The sequence below is a fragment of the Micropterus salmoides genome, unplaced genomic scaffold (genome assembly GCF_014851395.1).
Source record: "Micropterus salmoides isolate LMB-PRFRI ecotype aquatic unplaced genomic scaffold, ASM1485139v1 Ms_hic_scaffold_1, whole genome shotgun sequence".
Classification (NCBI taxonomy): Eukaryota; Metazoa; Chordata; class Actinopteri; order Centrarchiformes; family Centrarchidae; genus Micropterus; species Micropterus salmoides.
The window spans coordinates 3,758,787-3,778,208 of NW_024040040.1; the positions used below are offsets into that span (position 1 = coordinate 3,758,787).

At 43.6% G+C, this 19,422-nt stretch overlaps 3 protein-coding genes across 3 annotated transcripts in view; 2 read left to right on the top strand and 1 right to left on the bottom strand.

Annotated features, from left to right (window-relative positions):
• LOC119916213 (NLR family CARD domain-containing protein 3-like) overlaps positions 1-19,422 on the bottom strand; it is a 795,320-nt gene that overhangs the window by 117,694 nt on the left and 658,204 nt on the right.
• On the top strand, positions 766-11,826 carry LOC119906954 (coagulation factor VII-like). The gene is given in 9 exon segments (XM_038724471.1): positions 766-968; positions 1,500-1,663; positions 1,760-1,784; positions 3,213-3,326; positions 4,130-4,276; positions 9,916-10,034; positions 10,300-10,420; positions 10,600-10,871; positions 10,873-11,826. Coding segments are annotated over 9 exon segments (1,425 nt in total). The 5' UTR covers positions 766-826; the 3' UTR covers positions 11,194-11,826.
• LOC119907140 (coagulation factor VII-like) lies at positions 12,452-17,787 on the top strand. Its single transcript, XM_038724803.1, has 8 exons — positions 12,452-12,658; positions 12,903-13,066; positions 13,779-13,803; positions 14,544-14,657; positions 14,889-15,026; positions 15,556-15,671; positions 16,921-17,041; positions 17,119-17,787. Exons 1-8 carry the CDS (start codon positions 12,598-12,600, stop codon positions 17,766-17,768), a joined length of 1,389 nt encoding a protein of 462 aa, XP_038580731.1. The 5' UTR covers positions 12,452-12,597; the 3' UTR covers positions 17,769-17,787.

Below are 19,422 nucleotides of genomic sequence, written 5' to 3' on the forward strand. Positions count from 1 at the left end.
AAAGGCAACGTTAAGCTAGCTGGCTAATGTTGACCCCATTAAGTGAGTAGGATGGGTGTGTGTGTGTGTGTGTGTGTGTGTGTGTGTGTGTGTGTGTGTGTGTTGGGAGGGAGGGGCACGCGTCGGGAAATATTTTCAACCTCAAAAAGGGGGTCGGGCTGCCAGAAAGGTTAAGAACCCCTAATATAAACCATTATTCTTTGTATGTACCTCAAAAGACGGACTCTGATTGACACAAGTCGTCCATGTTTTCATGCACGGTTTCAAGGTCAATGCAGCATTAGCACCTCACCTATTTGAGATGCAGTGTAGTTTTTAACTTTTGATGCTGCTAGGCTAACAGTTCCCCTCTGCTTCCAGCCTTTGTGCTAAGCTAGGCTAAACATAGCACCAGTTTTTGCTCCTCATTACATTCGTGTTGGGGAGCAAAGTATTTCAACCAACCCAGACGGTTGGGTTGGTTGAAAACAGCTTAATAACATCTGTAACATGCAGCAGACAACATTTTCTTCATTCAGTGAGACAGAAGAGTTTTTTGTACATTAAAAACTGCAATAAGTGATGTTAAATGGCCTGATTTCTGTATTAATTTTGGAAAAATAGACACTTGACTCTGTGATTTAAATATAGGCCTAAAAATACCTTTATCTATACTGGACTCACTAATAGGAAACTCCATTTTCTAATCTGGCTAAACAAGCAAAGGAGCGTTCCTCCAGGTTATGTGTTCAAAGCAGGGATTTCTCGTCACATATTGACGGCAGCGATCAGTTTGTACAGGTCACATTTTGTCAGACAGGGCACTGCCATTGGGAACATGTGACCAATGGTGGAGGGTGGAACAGACTTTGCACCTTTGGGTCCGCAGAGAAGCAGCACAGCACCAAACGTTCTGATGAAATCAACTATGTGGCGGCGAGTCTTCTTCACCTTTGTCTTCAGCTTCTCAAGCTGCCAGGCGGCGTCAGGTGAGGGAACCAAAGTCAAATTGTCCAACTGCAGTAGAAGTGAAGTCCAAATAAAATTATATATTCAATTTGCTTTAAAGAGTAAACTGTCAGAATGCAAACATGTTGATGTTCAGCAGATGTTTACCATGTTTGCCGTCTTAGTTTAGCGTGTTAGCACGCTAACATTAGGAAATAAGCAATAATTATAGAGTACAGCTGAGGCTAATGTCATTAGTTCTGCAGGTATTTGGTCATAAACCAAAGTATTGGATAAATAAAGATTTGACTTGATGATCTGGAAATTAATTTACAATCTGCGTACATTCACGTGGAAACGTTTCTCTCTGTACAAAATTTTTGTGCTAGTTCATCAGATAGTTGGCGAGACATTTCACACAAAGCTAAAATATTCGTCGTTCTAGAGGAAAAGTGAGGGGATCACCAAAGTCCTGAGGATTCATTTAGGTCCAAATTTCTTGGTAATCCATCCAGTATTTGTTGGGGTATTTCAGTCTGGATCAAACTCTTCCCTCCTTCCCTGTTTGGTAGTCTTTCTGGATCCAGATCGAGCCCATGGCGTCCTGGTCCGAACTCGGAGGTATAACACGGGCTGGTTTGAGGAGCTACAGATGGGAGATCTGAAGAGGGAGTGTCTGGAGGAGAAATGCTCCTATGAGGAGGCCCGGGAGGTGTTCGAACACACCGAGACCACGGTCAGGATTGATTTCTTTTTACCGCACAGCAAACAAGGTTGCTTTCATTTTGGGAATGAATAATGATGTCAGCGTGTGACATTTCTGTTTCCTCAGGACGAATTCTGGAAGACATACAACCGTAAGCATCTACACAGTCTCATTCCAGTATAAAATCTCATGATCTGACGGAGGGCCATGCTAGCTCCTAACAAAGGCTACTGATAGTTCCAGCTCTGGTCCAGGATCCAACAAGTTCTCACTCCCAAGTCGTCACAAATCGATTGGGAAGCCCCATCATATTTAAACTCACCAAGGCAAGCCCTGTAGTGTAATTTATGAACAGTAAAGGTAGGTGTAGGATATTTAACAGAATGAATGTTTTTGTTGCACGTGTGTAGTTATACAAGTAATGTGACTTAACTTACGTAAGTAAAGTCACCCAAGTAACGCTTTTTTAATCCATAACTGTCGTCACTACCCTGTTTTTGTTTTAAACAGAGTTTTAAAACGAATACGATCTCCGTCCACAGCAGCGTTTTAGCTGTGTATCAGAGTTGATCTCCGTCTGTACTGGCCGTTCACGTACACTGGGCATGAAACAGATGGTTTACTCCGCAGTTACAGAAGCTCTGGCAAAAGAATAAAGTACTACAGACGAAGAACCACACCAGATTTTATTTTGCATGGACCAATAAAGAGCTGGGACTGTTACTGAATGGAACACGAGAGTTAGAAGCGGCTGTGAAGCGGCGGGAAACTGACGCCACAAAGTAAATACGGCGACATGCACAGTGCAAGCGTAGACTGTAAGTGTTATTTTCACGGTACAAAATATTTTGTTCGTTTCAATAGTCCTCTGTTTTTGCCCGTCTGCGATAAAACGTTCTCCAGAGTTTTAAAACGAACAATGGGGTCGGCAGCATTTTCAAACTTCTCTGTTTTAGGTCTTCATTCTTGCCGTTCTAGTCTGGACGGGAGGCGCAAACATAGCGAAAGGTCTCGGTTTTAAAACCAAAACGCAGTACTGTTGATGCCTAACCCAAATTACGTTTTACATCGTTAATCACTAGTTTTATTATGAAAGTCTAACAAGACGATGCATATTTATATTTACATTTAATTTTTCAATTTTACGTTTAGTTTTGTCAGTTCGAATGTCTGTCTAAAAGTTGGACTTTTGCTTTTACTGTTATTGTAAAAGTGTGCAAAAATACAAAAGACAGTGAACTGCAGTCATCAGACCACGGCATAGAAATAAATATTGAATAAACAGAATAAAGTCAATACAATCTATTTCATCTACTAGTAAGAGCGTTTTAATAAGGTCAGTGTTGTTGATGTAATTTCTTTTCACCCTAAAAGTCCCTTAAAAACATTGCCTACCACCCTGTGAGTTTCAGCATTCGTCTTATAACACATTTTATGGAGACCATGATTCATAGTTTGTAGTTCCCAAACTGTTGCATGAGTCTCCATCAAGTCACTATTTCAAACTGCTGACAGCAGGAACCAATCAGTGGTCCATTACACTGAAACATGAAATAAGGACTGTGTTCTCGTCCTATAGTCCCAGACAGCTGTTTGTCGAATCCCTGTCTGAACGGCGGCTGCTGCTCCAACAAGGAATCGTCCTACACCTGCTACTGCCTGCCACAGTTCAGCGGCCTCAACTGCGAGCTTGGTGAGCAAAATACACAAGCCTTCCTAATAACATCATATGTTTGTATATGTCTTTTCTCACTTTTAATGGAGCTGGGCTAGCAGGTTTCTCCTGTTTCCAGCTGATGGGTCTGAAAAGTGATGGGAAAAGTACTCAAGTAAAAGTAAACACTATAAATACAAGAAAAAGTCCTGCTTTGAGAACTGATTTCTGATGCTGCTGTTTTGAACTATGGAGTGCCCCAAGGCTCTGTTCTTGGTTCCTATTTTATTTTCTATTTTTCAACGCTACTGTTGGGCCCTTTTATTTAACCATTTAAATATATGTTTTAACTTTTATGCGGATGACACACAGCTGTACTTCGTCACATATATTGAAGCAAATTAACTGTTCTACAGGACTGTCTGACTCTATGATAAGCTGGATATCCTAAACCCTTCTCAGTTAACGCTAAAACAGGTCCTTATTATCAGCCACGAGAGTTCTTAAAACCCTGCCAGGTGTTTAAATTAAACATTACTTAATCTGTTACTTAAAATATCAAAAGTGCAACTACAGTGTTTTGCAATCTAAATTAGGAAACTATATTTTATTCAGGCACAGCTCCCTATGCAATAATAATACATTGAGCAGCTTAGCATATTTACATTTTAGTATAGGGATATGATAGGTTTATATTCTTAATATAAAGTTATTGTATTGGCACTCATATAGAATATTAACAAGTGAACAAACAGCGACCAACCACATATTTAACTTTTGTATTTGTTTTGCGGTGAACTATTCAACTATATTTTAAACATGATATAAATTGTTCTTTTCAGAGTACATGGCCGTCCCCAACACCTGCCTGCTGGAGAACGGAGGCTGTGACCATTACTGCGATGAAGACGAGGGAGGAGGAAGGCTAAGCTGCTCGTGTGCAGAAGGCTACTCCCTGGACGTTGATGGGCGGAGCTGCGTAGCAAAAGGTGTGAAGACAATTTGATGCATTCACTTGACAGATGGAAATATGGTAAATACGAGTTTCAGGAGGCACACACACATCTATATATCCTGGGTATACATAATTGCACTGTTGTGAATTTTATCGTCTTTCATATTAGATTCTCCTCATTGGGGACGATCATTCGCTCGGCTTCTCTTACCACTGTTATGCAGACGATACGCAACTCTACCTAGCTTTCCCGCCAGACAACCCCCATCTCAGCGCGGATCACAGACATCAGAAAAATCAGGCCATACCTCACTCAGTACACCACCCAGCTTCTGGTACAGGCCATGGTTATCTCTCGCCTCAACTATTGCAATGCCCTCCTAGCAGGTCTTCCAGCTTGTGCGGTGAAACCCCTGTAAATGGTTCACAATGCAGCAGCACATCTGGTTTTTGATCAGCCCAAAAGGACTCATGTCACTCCAGTACTGTGTGACCTCCACTGGCTCCCTGGGGCCTCCAGAATCAGATTCAAGTCACTAATGCTGCATACAGCATACATCTACTGGGTCTGCACCCATCTACCTAAACTCCATAATACAGATTTACGGTCCTTCTCGGCCGCTACGCTCCTCCAACGAACGCCGTCCTGGCTCTGCCATCCCTTCACACAAAGCAATCCCAGTCCCGGCTATTCTCATCTGTGACACCACGATGGTGGAACGAGCTACCACTCGCCATCAGAACAAGGGCGTCCTCTCTAACTTCAAGAACCTCTTGAAAACTCATCTCTTCCGATAACACTTCCTCTTATAACACCTCTAACTCCTAACCTCTAAATGCACTTCCTGTGCTCTTCTTCTTCTATCCCCTAAAATGATCTTGTATTGATTGCACTTTTTGTTAACTCTTACTTCCTTCCCTCGGTATTTACCCCATTGATGCGATATGTGCTATTAGCTCTTATAGTATTTATTGCTGTTTTTAGTAGTATGTATTGTCAGTTGTAGTTCTCATGCTGTATTTGATGCTCTGTTGATGCTTGTATGTTGTTCCTCAAATGTAAGTCGCTTTGGATAAAAGCGTCTGCCCAATGTAAATGTAATATTCTCAGACTCGTTTCTGCCACGAAAATAAAAAAATTACAAAATACACAAATTATGAGCTACAATTAAATAATAAGTCAAACTTTTATGTAACTAACTATATCATTGACTTTGTAAGTCTAAATTCTGACTTGATTTTTTCATGATAAATCTCATAATTTACTCATGAAGTCAGGATTATATCATTACATCTCAGGTTTGTGACCTGGTATCTGTATTTTACTACTTTTTAAATTTCTATAGTTATTTTTATTTAAACAGGCAACATTTTTATTTAGTTACTTTTAATTTTGACTTAATATTTTCTCTCATTTCATAATTTTAGTAATGTTTTAGTTTTAGCTTTCCATCTATTTTTTTTTACCTGGCGGAAATGGTCTAGTTTTCAGATGTTAAATGCTACAGGAAATACAGGTCAGTTCAGACATTAAAAAATAATTATATTTTTGAAGCAGCCAATCCGACAGGAGTGTGATAGTCCCTAAACATCTCTAAAAATATATAAATGTCTTGAATTTGAACATATAAAGGCTCTCAATGTGCAGATCTGATTCTTGCCTTCAGTTTGTTTTTTGATCATGCACTTGTAGACACCATTTGTCCTTTTGTTTTGATCAGAAATATGGTTTAATGTCTCTGTTCTCAGAATTAGCTGATGCCTTTGCAGGAAACCTCCATCCCCCCTCTACAGGCCCCCCTAAAGCTAACCTTTAGACTCACTGCTACACTGAGCTGTTGGGACCAGGCCTATTTTAAACTCCCCTCAGACTTACCTCACTAATGAACTATGTAGTTTCTCTAAAAAAAGTCTAAAGTAGTCCTAAATTTACTTTTTTCAAACTTCTGTTAAACCTTATTTTTAGTGAATTAACCCCAATACACTGTTTAAAAGCACCTGTCAGGTACAACAGGGAAGATATAAGTGTTCTTTACATTTAAATGGAGGATTTCTCTGGTTTAAAAATTTGGGGTGACTCATTGCTTGTTACAGTAAAACGTTTGTGATTTGCATAGAAATGTATATTTTGTTGGTATGTTATATTCTAATATATATTTTTGAGGCTGTGACCAAGTGGCAGCACATGAATGAGAACATAAGTGGTCCGAGTATTGATCCCTGTGGGACACCACATTTGACCGTAGACAGGGATGTTCACCACAAACACAACGCTGTTGCGGGAACTCAGGGACTGGGAACACAAGCGCAGGACACGGACAGGTGTTGCGGGCAAGGTGGACTTTATTGTCAGTTTCACACAAGAGTTGGGGAAAGTGGCGGTGGCAAGGCAAAACGGCGGATGCCGAGGGTTGGAGAGGCGGAGACCGGGAGGCGAACAGGAGAGGCGGTTGCGTGGCTGGCGATGAGATCCTGGAGCCAAGAAAAACAAGTTAGCTTCAAAGACACGGAGAGGCAGAAATACGAGGTACTAGAATAAGCTTAGTCTTGGGCCGGAGTACAGCTACCGCTATGGGTGAACAACTATCTGGCGACGAATGACTGAAGAGCTTAACCGCTAACAGTTCTCGATTCCCAACATCGTAGTTTCGCTCAGCAGGGGTCAGCCGGCGGGAGAAGAAGGCACAGGGGTGGAGTTTCTGGTCCGAGACCGAGCGCTGTGAGAGCACGGCCCCCACTCCCGTGTCCGAGGCGTCTACCTCGATGATAAATTGGCGTGAGGGGTCAGGATGGACAAGCACAGGGGCTGAAGTGAAACGTCCCTTCAGCTCCGAGAAGGCTTGGTCCGCCTCAGGGGTCCAGGCAAAAGAGGTCTAGGTGGAGGTGAGGCGAGTTAGGGGGGCAGCAACCCGGCTGTAGTCTCGGATGAACCGCCGGTAGAAACTAGCAAAGCCGAGAAACTGCTGCAGCTGCTTGTGCGAAGCGGGCCTAGCCCACTTTGCCACTGCCTGGACCTTATCTGAATCCGGCCGAACCTGTCCTTTCTCAATGATGTAGCCAAGGAATGGGACCGAGGTGACGTGGAACTCGCACTTCTCAGCCTTGACGAAGAGCTTGTTCTCCAAGAGCCTCTGTAGCACCTGCTTCACATGACTGACGTGCTCCTCGGGACTGTGGGAGAATACCAGGATGTCGTCAAGATACACAAACACTGAACGATTAAGGAGGTCACGCAGAACATCATTCACTAGGGCTTGGAAGACTGCAGGGGCATTAGTCAATCCAAAGGGCATGACCAAATACTCAAAGTGACCTAGGGGTGTGTTAAACGAAGTCTTCCATTCGTCCCCTTCCCGAATCCTGACTAAATGATACGCGTTCCTCAGGTCCAGTTTGGAGAAGATGGTGGCCTGTTGGATCGGTTCGAAGGCGGAGGCAATCAGGGGTAGGGGGTACTTTTTCTTGATAGTAATGGCGTTAAGGCCTCTGTAATCAATACAAGAGCTGAGAGTGCGGTCCTTCTTGTCGACAAAGAAAAACCCTGCTCCCACTGGGGATGAAGAAGGCCTAATGATACCTGCACCTAGGGAATTGTGTATGTACTTCTCCATAGACTCTCTCTCCGGACGGGACAGGTTAAACAACCGGCTGGACGGTAGGGGGGCTCCGGGAAGGAGGTTGATGGCACAGTCGTAGGGCCGATGCGGGGGGAGAGAGAGAGCATGCTGTTTACTGAACACTTCACTAAGGTCGTGGTGGTCGAGGGGAACAGTTGACAGGTCAGGGGGTGTGCCAATATGCCGGGAAGAGGTGTCTTCTACTGGAGCCAGGGCCGATCGTAAACAGGTGGCTAAGCAAAAAGGGCTCCAACTGACGATTTTACCATCTGACCAGTCAAAATGGGGATTGTGGGTCTTTAGCCATGGATGACCTAAGACTATGGGAGCATGAGGAGAAGAAATGAGGTGAACTTGATGTACTCTCAATGATTACCTGAGAGGATCAGATGCAGGGATTTGGTGCGGTGGGTGACCAGAGCAAAGAGTTTCCCATCCAAGGCGTTGGCTCTGACAGGGGTGTCCAACTGCTCACAGGCAACGCCGGCCTGAGCCGCCAGGTTAGCATCCAGGAAGTTCTCATCGGCCCCTGAGTCGACTAGTGCAGTTAGGGACAGGGCCTGCTCACCCCAGCACAGCGTGGCCCTTAGCTCCATACGGGGTTGGGGGTTCAAAAAATGGTGCTCGGCTCACCAGGACCCCCACTACTACTGGCGAGCCTGCTCTTTTGGCCGACGAGTACAGGCTGTGCGAAAGTGGCCGGGTTGGCCGCAGTAAAGACACTCTCCAGCTTGGAGCCTCCTGAGACGCTCCTCCGGAGACAGGTGGGCCCGGCCCAGCTGCATGGGCTCCACCCCGGAGGTAGTAGAAGGGTGTCAGACGGGGAGCCTGAAGTGAACCCTCGGGGAGGTGAACGGGGAGAGGAGTGTGCAGGCACAGGTGACTGGCGACTAGCTCTCTCCCTCTGTCTCTCCCTCAGATGGTTGTCTAGTCGAATGGCAAGTGAGGCTAGTTCATCTAGACTAGCAGGATCATCTCGGGCCGCTAATCATCCTTTCACTAAGACCACCTAAAAATACCCCCTGTAATGCCTCCTGATTCCAGCCTGACTCTGCAGCTACAGTCCTGAACTCAACAGAATATTCTGCTACACTACGAGACCCCTGCCGGAGAGAAAGGAGGCGTTTAGCAGCGTCCCTTCCCTGGACGGGGTGATCAAAAACCTTTCTCATCTCGGAAACAAAGTAGTCATAACTTACAGTAGCATGAGACTGGCTCTCCCTAACTGCTGATGCCCAGTCTAGCGCCTTCCCTTTAAGTAACCCCATGACATAAGCTATCTTAGATGTATCAGAGCTGTATGTATAAGACTGCTGCTCGAAAACTAGAGAACACTGCATAAGGAATGCCCTACATGAACCTAAGTCACCTTCATAACGCTCAGGCGGAGGAATGTGGGGCTCCCTTGGAGGAAGGGAGGGAGGGGCTGTCGAAGCGGTGACCAGGGACTGGGAACACAAGCGCAGGACACGGACAGGTGTTGCGGGCAAGGTGGACTTTATTGTCAGTTTCACACAAGAGTTGGGGAAAGTGGCAGTGGCAAGGCAAAACGGCGGATGCCGAGGGTTGGCGAGGCGGAGACCGGGAGGCGAACAGGAGAGGCGGTTGCGTGGCTGGCGATGAGATCCTGGAGCCAAGAAAAACAAGTTAGCTTCAAAGACACGGAGAGGCAGAAATACGAGGTACTAGAATAAGCTTAGTCTTGGGCCGGAGTACAGCTACCGCTATGGGTGAACAACAATCTGGCGACGAATGACTGGAGAACTGGAGAAGATATACTGCAGGAAGGTGAGCTGATGAAAGGCAGGTGTGTCTGGTCGGATGAGGAGTGATGAGCTGATTGCCAACAGGTGCGTGAGCCCACGGAGCCAGAGGAGGTAGTCATGACGAAACACACCCACACAGAGACAGACAGGGAAGGGATAACACCAGGGACCTGGCCAAGGACGTAACAAACGCTTTATGTTCTGTCAAAGTTACATAAACAATCTGCTTCATATTGAGCTGGTTTATAGAAAATTAACATTAAAGAAATCTTCTTTTTGTGTGGTTTCAGAGTCGATAGCATGCGGTATGGTCCCCATCCTGCAGGGAGAAAACAAAGCCAAGCAGCTCGACTCTCGAGCTCGAATCGTTGGGGGAACAGAGTGCCCCAAAGGTCAATGCCCCTGGCAGGTATGCTAAAGTTAAAGCGACAGTTCACACCTTGAGATTTGGTTATCAGGACACATCAGAGAGTCCTTCAATTATTTTACTGGACTCTGACCTCTAACATTTTGCCAAAACCAGATTCTGATTGAAATCTCAAAGTTCCCGAAGATAACAAATTTGTTGTTGTTTGTTCTTAGTCATAAGTATTTGAAGATCCAACTTAAATTGGATTAAAAAATTATTGTCTTAGTGGAGAAGTAAAAACAAATGTTGTTGTTTTACATTAAAGGTTTTGCTGGTGTATAAAGGCAAAGGTTTCTGTGGAGGAGTGATTTATAAGCCCACATGGATCCTCACAGCATCTCACTGCCTGGAGAAAACTGAGGCTCAGTTCCTGAAGGTGGTCGCAGGTACGGATCCCTGTGCAAGCAAGAAGTTTTTAAATAAAGAGAAATTTACTTTGTTTCGCTGGAACATTTTCAAGTTGCACAGTCGTGTTTACAGCGATGTGATAATTAGTGTCTGTTTGGGTTGACCTTCCTCACCTCGGTACCTTAGAGCTCTTGTCTCCCTGCTCTTTGTCTGTCAGGCGAGCACAACACATTGCTGAACGAGGGCACGGAGCAGCTCATCCAGGTTTCTGAGATCATCATGCACCAGAACTACGTGACAAGCACTGCCGACAACGACATCGCCCTCCTGCGCCTGGCGTCGCCCATCGTCTACACGCCGTACGCCGTCCCAGCCTGCCTGCCGACGCGATCGCTGGCAGAGCGCGAGCTCTGGGCTGTGAGCATGCACACGGTGAGCGGCTGGGGGAGGCGGGGGGAGAACGGACCCACCTCACAGCTCCTGCGGCGGTTTGAAGGTACCACGGATCCGGACGCAGCAGTGTGTGGAGGAGAGCGGCGTGGTGCTCACTAAGAACATGTTCTGCGCCGGATACATCGAGGGCCAGCAGGACTCGTGTAAAGGCGACAGCGGCGGGCCCCTGGTGACAGAGTACAAGAAGACGGTGTTCCTGCTGGGCATCGTCAGCTGGGGGAAGGGCTGCGCCCAACCGGGCAACTACGGCATCTACACCCGAGTGTCCAACTACCTGGAGTGGATCCACAACGGAACAGCGACGCCAAATCAGCCGACGAACAACACTCAGTCTTCGTTACACAACCTGACGACCTGAGAGTTCACGCCCAGGGCATATCAGCACACATCCACAGCACTGTGGTTTTTATGTTTTAATCTACTGTAGTGAAACAGCGGCCACAATGGAAGAGGAAGACTGTCGATTTAACTGATGTAGGCCCATTAGAGGATAAAGTACATTTGGACACAACCATAAATATATTTATGGGATGTATACATATACTGCTTTAACACACTAGTAAGGACATTAGACTGTGAACAGTTAGTCAAACAGACCCTGGAGCTTGGAGCTTGTGTTAGTGTTGCATTATGGGTGATGGGAAAGATTTCCAGTGTCTGTTGTGTGAGGGTTAATAAGTCTTTTGCGTTGACCATAAAATTTAGATTTACTTACCATGAAAGTGAGACTTTGGCATGAGGCTTTGATTGTCCTTAGTAGGATATATAAATTAGTTTCCTAACCTGGAGATTCAAAACTAGTGATTACTGTTATTGTCTTATGGCATGTGGCATAATGTAATAGTGAACATCTGCTTAAATATTGGAGACACGTTGAGGTGTCTTCAAATGGAAAAGTATCTAAACTGCACGTCAGTCAAACTGTAATTTGGATTTTGGTTCTTAATGTGTGCGTTGTAAATTTTTTTATGAATAAAACAGGTGAAACTTGATGCTGTCTGTCAGGTCCAGTTATTTATTACTTTGTTCCGATGATCAATTAATAATTTAAGCGTTTCATGAACCATAGAACTAAACCAGGAATAAAGCAGATTTATTTCTATGTCCATAATCAGTGAAGATCATTTATTTCACTGGTGAATATAGAAATGGTACGGCTCCCTGTGTGTTTCAAGACTATTTGCTCATTTTGCAACTACGTAAATGCTGGTGTGTGTGTGTGTGTGTGTGCATGATTTCATCACTCATGTACACAATATCTTCAAACAGTCCACAGAGAGTAACGTCTACTGTTCAGCGCTGGAATGTTTCACAGTACATTTACTCCAGGACTGTATTTGATTGAAGTCCAACTGAGGTATTTCCACTTTATGCAACTTAACACTTCCAAGAGTACAACATAAAAACCACCACTTTGATTAAACCAGTGGTTCCCAGCCCTTTTGACTTGGGATATTATGATCAGAACTAATCATCTCACGACCCCTCAGACTTATCTGGTGACCCTTTGAAGGGGCCGACCCCTGGGTTGGGAACCGCTGGTCTAAACTATCTGACCGTGTATAAAGTAGTTAAACTAGAGTGGAGATGTGAAGGAAACAGAAAGTATGAGTGGAACAGTCGACCTCTTCAGGTTTGTTTACTGACCTGATTAAGAGTGTTTCAGTGGGGGTCGGACGCCGTGGTGGGCGTGGACTAGAAATGTCCCTCCTGTCCTAAAAGTCCTTCTTTGTCGTTGTTTTTCTGACACCCTGAACACATCATGTTGCTGAGGAGCTGCTGCACCGTCTGGATTCTGCTTTCAGGCATCGCTGCTGCTGCAGGTCTGTTTAATTTGGTAAAAATAACTCATGTTAGCTTGTTAGCTTGTCAAACATCACAGTTAAATAAAGAAATAACCAACAAAATAAGTATTTAAAGAGCTTATCCTGACTTTGTGCTGCAGCTTCTCCCAGGACAAAGTAGAATCTAAAGTTTCTAATCTGAAGTTTTTTCACCCTCATGTGTGGATTATTGCACAAACCTGACAAACTGGAACAGATCTCAGTATTTTATCAATTGTTTCAGTGTTCGTAGAGAAGCATGAAGCCAACAGACTCCTGCAGAGATGGCGGCGAGCGAACAGCGGCTTCCTGGAGGAGATGCAACAAGGAAACCTGGAGAGGGAATGCATTGAGGAGACGTGCGACTACGAGGAGGCTCGAGAAGTTTTTGAAGACGACGGCAAGACGGTCAGCCACAGTTTGAATTTGAACCACTGTTAAACACTGGAAAACTATTTTTTGGGTGTTTTCCCATCGCTGACGTCTCTAAACTGTAGATTATATATATAGATAAACTATAGACAACATGAGTTCTGCTAAAAAGCATCTTTTGTTCTTGAAAGTGACTTTATTTTTGTCAGATATCTCAGGTTCAGGAGTGCATCACTAAAAGTAAAACGTCTCTCTTTCTCTGTTAGCATAGCATAAATTGCAAATCCATTAACATTAGTTTTTAGTTTAGTTTAGAGCAAATAACCATTTTGGATTAGTAAATATTTAGAAGTTAAAATAAAGTACTGCATATACCCTTTCTCAGTTTGGAGTAGAAATGTGAGTTTGAAGACAACACAACGTTTGTATTTCAAGCCCAAAGAGCAAACTACCAATAATCGATGTCTAAATTTGGACCACTGGCTGTGCAGTAATGCACTTCACTTCACACCTTGCTTAACGTGTTCATGTGTTCATGTGTGTTGTTAGCACGTTAGCATCCACGCTCAACAGAACTTTATGCCGTCTGACAGGTGATTTAGGTGAGTTTTTGGATAACAAACGGACACAAAGAAATGAAAATGTTAAACGATTCCCTTTAAATGAGACCTGATTATTGTGAATAATAAACGGGACAGAAATGTAGAATGAAACAGTTATTCATGTTTATGTGTTTGCTCCTTTGCAGAGGCAGTTCTGGCTGACATATGATCGTGAGTGACGCCTTTAATTCTGTCCAGTATTACTTTTTTGTCACTATTTTCACAACTTCTGAGTGATATTTGGTAGTTTGTCCATATTGTTAATTGTAAAAACTTCAATGTTAGTTTAAATCACTGCAGCGTTTCCAATATTTACTCGTTGCTAAACTGTTGGGAGTTATTTAGGAACATTTTCATATTTGGCACTTCGCTTATATTTCTGCACTGATCCCTGAGGAATCACAGAAATAGGACACCATTTCTTTCAAATTTAAATAAAACTACTGTACAATAGGAAACAGAATTGATAGCTGCCATCTTTGTTGTGGTCCAGGTATAAACACACGCTTTATGAAATGGGTTAAAGTTCAGTTTTAATACATTTGATGTTCAATTTGATGTCAAATATAAGAACACGGATGACGCAAGAGGCAAAATAACTTTGTGTGTCTTTTCTTACGGCATTTTACCTGTGATCACTATATTGATTTGTTTTGATAATTCAGATATTGATTCATCATTTAACAGTTTGAACCCTGTGATCAGGTCTTATCGATCCTCTGTCCTCTGTTGTCTGTACGACAAACATCAAAACGTTTTACAGTGTAACTTGATTGTATTACATCTTAAGCATTAAACATTTTGTATCTTCTGCACTTATAATGACATACACAAAATGATTAAACATATGATAATATCAGCAAAATGGTTCTCTGTCTTTTAAAAAAGTGTTTTGATTGATTTTTTATCAGGTCGTGAGCCCTGCCTGGTCAACCCATGTCAGAACAACGGCACATGTGTTTACTTAGAGACTTCCTACCAGTGTTTCTGTCCTGACGGGTTTTGGGGACAATACTGTCAGACAGGTAAATAAGATTAAATAATTGTTGCATTATTATTATTTAAGAGACTTTATTGATCCCTGCGGAGATTTCAAAAGCTATTGAGCAACTTAAGTAAGATGTTTTGATTTAAGGACTTTTACACTGTGGTATTTTTATTAAGAAAAAGACCTGACGACTTGTTCCACTGAATGTTTATGATTTAATAACTTATTGTACATTATATTTGAATAATGTAACCTTTACTTTCCTCAGCGGTGGAGGACTTACTGAAGTGTCTTTACCAGAACGGACAATGTGAGCATTTCTGTGACGGCTCGGGAGAGAGTCTCAAATGTTCCTGCGCTGACGGATATAATCTGGGAGTCGACGGACGAAAGTGTATCGCTCAAGGTACAAATACGACATGAATACTACTTCTTTACAGTACTGATGTACATGCATTTATTGAGATAAGACATTTGCGAGTACTGTGATTACCCTGCCTATTCAAGTCACTTCACATCAACAGGAGGCTTTTTCTGTAAATAGGCCTGAAACTAACAAGTATTTGTTAGATTAATCTGATTATTGTTAATAAAAGTCCAAGTTAGTGTCTACAGATTGTTTTATTTAACCAACAGTCCAAAAACCCCAAAGATATCCAGTTTATTATCATAATAGTTCCAATAAAACCAGGTAGTGATCTTGTTTTGGCATTTAAACTATAACATTGTGATCAATTCATTCACTGTGAAATTACTTATCAATTAAAGCTGTGATCTTAACATTAGCGATTAAGTAACCAACCAAAATCTGAATTCCCCCCCGGTGGATAAATGTCTGAACAGTGATGCTAACATCGCAGCCACTTGTCTCTACACATTCGCAACGCTAAAAGCGAGTACATCACTAGTTGTTTACAGTGGTGTTTGTGTTACAGTGGAGTATCCGTGTGGTCAGCTGCCTCCACGGGAAACCGGTATGAACCAGAGCGCTGTGGGTCAGATCAGGCTGGTGGGAGCTAACCACTGTCCCAGAGGAGAGTGTCCCTGGCAGGTAAACACCGCTGTACCTCCAAGTTTGTCCTGAGGGTGCAGGAACCATCATGGGGACATCAAAATCTAAAGGTTTCATCCTCTGGGGAGCAGCAATGGGATCGAGACATTTCACGCAAATATATCCGAAATTTTGTTAAATGTTGTCCTGTTGGTGTAACAACATTCCCACTAACTCGTCACATATGGACGCTTGGTCAAGACCCCTCGGCGTCGCTGTTTAACACCCTGGGGAGCCCGTTTTTCTACGTGTTGGGCGATCAAGTTAGCAACGATAAATATGCAACGTCCAGTTAGACTTTCAAAATAAGACTAATGTGAAACATCGCAATTTGGTTGCTTTTAGGCACCAAAACTACTTGTTAGTTCAAGTTCAAATGTGTTTATATAGCACATTTAAAATCAACCCTAGTTGACCAAAGTGAGTTCAGTGTACGCAACAAATACACACAACAAGTTAGGTTAGGAAAAGACTGAGGGTTACGTTAACTTATGTAAGATAAGTAACGTTAGTAATGCAACCTTTGGAGGTGCAGCGTTTTTTTCAAGACGCTGTGGTTGCTATGATACATTATATCCGTGGAGGCTACCTACTGTTACTGAATGTAAAAACGTGACCACAAAGTACGCAGGCCTACGTGCTCTGGACTCGCCGTACGTGGGTCCATGAGAGGGCGAGGAAATAACTCTGTGAGGAGGCACATTGTTTCGTTCCAGAGCTGAGGTGGCTCGGTGCGGTGTTTGTCCCGCCCCTCCTGCTCTGTGATTGGACGGCTGGGTAAAAAGTTACGAGCGCAGTGTTTTTCCCAAAGACGAACATTTTTCTACTCCCGACGACTGGAAAAAAACTCTCAGCGTCCAGCGTGGAAAAGACGCTCAGCGCCTCGTCACGCTGCTGCCGTTTTTACCATGTTGGCGCTCCCATTGCAATGAACTGGGTTGATATGATGCTTCTAGCGTCCATTTGTGAGAACGTGTTGTTTAGGCTTTTCCTTTAAGTTGACCTACATAAATTACGCTAAAGGGCTTCCCAGAGCGTTACAAACTGGCGGGTCTCGATCACGCTTCCCAATGTGACGACTTGGGAGTGAGAAAGGGTTGGTCGCTCAAAGAAAACTCAAGGGGTCACATAAATCATCCAGTTTCATCCTCTTGCTCTTAAGTTTGGACCCAACAGGCCGCCCAATATTCCATCAGCTTAATGCCAAATATTTAACACATTTAAAATGATTGATCTATCTGTTGATCAGGTTCTGGTTCAGTTAAACGGAAGCAGTCACTGCGGAGGTGTTCTGATCAATGCGGACTGGGTCGTCACCGCTGCCCACTGTGTCCATGGCATCAACCCTCAGAACCTCGCTGTGGTGGCAGGTAACCAGCCGGTGCTTTCTAACGAGTAAAATCACGTTTCTAATGCCTCGTTTAACGGTTTCTTCCTCCGTCACCAGGGGAACACCACTTGGACGTTGAAGAGGGCACGGAGCAGAGGATTCCCGTTTCCCTGGCGGTCGCCCATGAAGCCTATGTCCCAGCGACGGGTGACAGCGATGTTGCCTTGCTGCAGCTGAGTCGCCCCGTCACCTTGAATCGCCACGCCATCCCCATCTGCCTGCCCATTAAAGACTTTGCCGAGCGGGAGCTCCTGCCGGTCCGCTACCACACCGTGTCCGGCTGGGGCAAGAGGACCGCCGGGGGCAACGCTGTGAAACCCAGCGGCCCGCCCGTTGTCCCAGTCTCCCCCGTCATTCGCAAGTTTCCCGTCCCCATCATCCAGAACTCCCAGTGCTCCCAGAGAGCCCGGTTCAACTTCACCGACAACATGCTGTGTGCCGGATACCTGGAGGGTCAGCGGGAGAGCTGCCGCGGGGACGACGGGAGCCCACTGGTCACGCTTTACGGCTCCACCCACTTCCTGACGGGCGTGGTCGGCTGGGGGCGGGGCTGTTCGTACCCGGGGTATTATGGGGTGTACACCAAGATGGCCAACTTTGTGGACTGGGTAGAGACCACTATGAAAAACCCGCCCACCCTGAAGACAGCCAATGAGAAGAAAGCTGCAGTGACGGCTTTCGACACGTTGGAACAGAAAGTAGTTTAATAAAAGATGATGGAAAGATTTTCTGCTTCAAGTCGTCATGAAACAATATTATGATTGTGATGTCAAAGTGCTTTAAGTTTCCAGTTTCCTTTGTGGGGTAACACCGTTTTGTCATGTTTTATTTAGAGTCCGACCGATATGAGTCCAATACAGATTTTGATATTTGAAGATTTTAAAATCCGATAGCGGATTTATGGGCCGATATTCTTTTTCCCCTTTATTTTGAGAAACGGATAACATAAAGATTATCCCTAACATTTGTTATGTTGAGAACTCACCAAGATGTCATGACGTAATGCAGTTAGAAATAGTACTTTGAACAAAAGTACAACAAAATATATTAAAGTTTTGATAAATAAGAGTCAAATGTATAAAAATACAGAGAACATTCTTAAAATATCTGATTTATTATAAATAAATAATTAATTAATAAATAATTAAATAGTGTATGTATTGTGGGGGCCAGCAAAACAGAAACTATAAAGAATACCAATATAGTACTACTACTAAAAATAATACCATAAATCATCTCTCATGTCTTTGCTTTCATAATAATGATAAACAGGACTCTCCTTCATATGCAAATCATTATATATATATATATATATATATAATCATGTCGTCGTAATTATCTTACATGTTATCTGCCACGATGACTACTTTCTACATCTAGTTTATGACCTGCACTCTGTTAATTCTACCCAAAGCTACAGAAAAGATTTCCTAACCACCTTCAGGCTCTATGATACAGTGACGGCCGTGTGCTGAATGGAGGTCGTCAATGTCATTTGTCGTGAACCGACCAATCACAGGCTGGATGTGGCGGGACATTTAAAAATATTGACAGATAGTCGTTTACACTGAGGACGCTGGGGACAAGTCAGAATTTAAAAGAAGTTAAAAATATTCTGATAAACAGCAACAAGAAATGTTAAATAGCAAATGAAACGATGCACAATAAGAAAACATGCAGTGCAACTGAAATATAGAAGAAACAAATTTGCATTGTCCAAAATCTGATTACTGAATTATATTCCATTATATTTTGAGTTGTTATCTGTCACCTTAATTTAGTTTTCCTTCATATAAATAAAGACATTTCCTCCATAACTCCAGGAAATGTGTTCCTGATGCAGGAAATTAGCTGGTAAATACGCAAAGTCATTAATGTTGTAATATTTAGTTTCATCTTGTGGTTGAGGATAGTGCGATAGATAGATAGACACTTAGATACTTAGTTCAGCTCACGTTTATTCACAGGTCCCCTCTGGTTTAATCGTTTCTGAGACACCGACTGTAACTAGAGACATCGCTCATTAATGTTAGCCTCCTCCACTGATTAACACGGCAACGAGCATTAAACACGCTGCTGAGCCTGGCAGTGAAAAACAGGAGGGTTAGCAAGTCTGGTCTCCGAAGAGGAAAAGTGACGAAGGCTACTTTTATTATTATTGAAGTCATTTAATAGACGTGACAAAAGACCAACTCACTGTGAACACTGAGTGTGAGCGCTACCAGGAGCTGCTCAGCTGATGTTTGTTCTGTGGTGCTGCAGTGTTGTTAACAGAGGAGCTGCAGTCGCCCTCTGGTGGGAAAACTACGCAGCACTCAGGACCTGAGGGACGGATCCGAAGTAGGCTATTTGTTACACAGT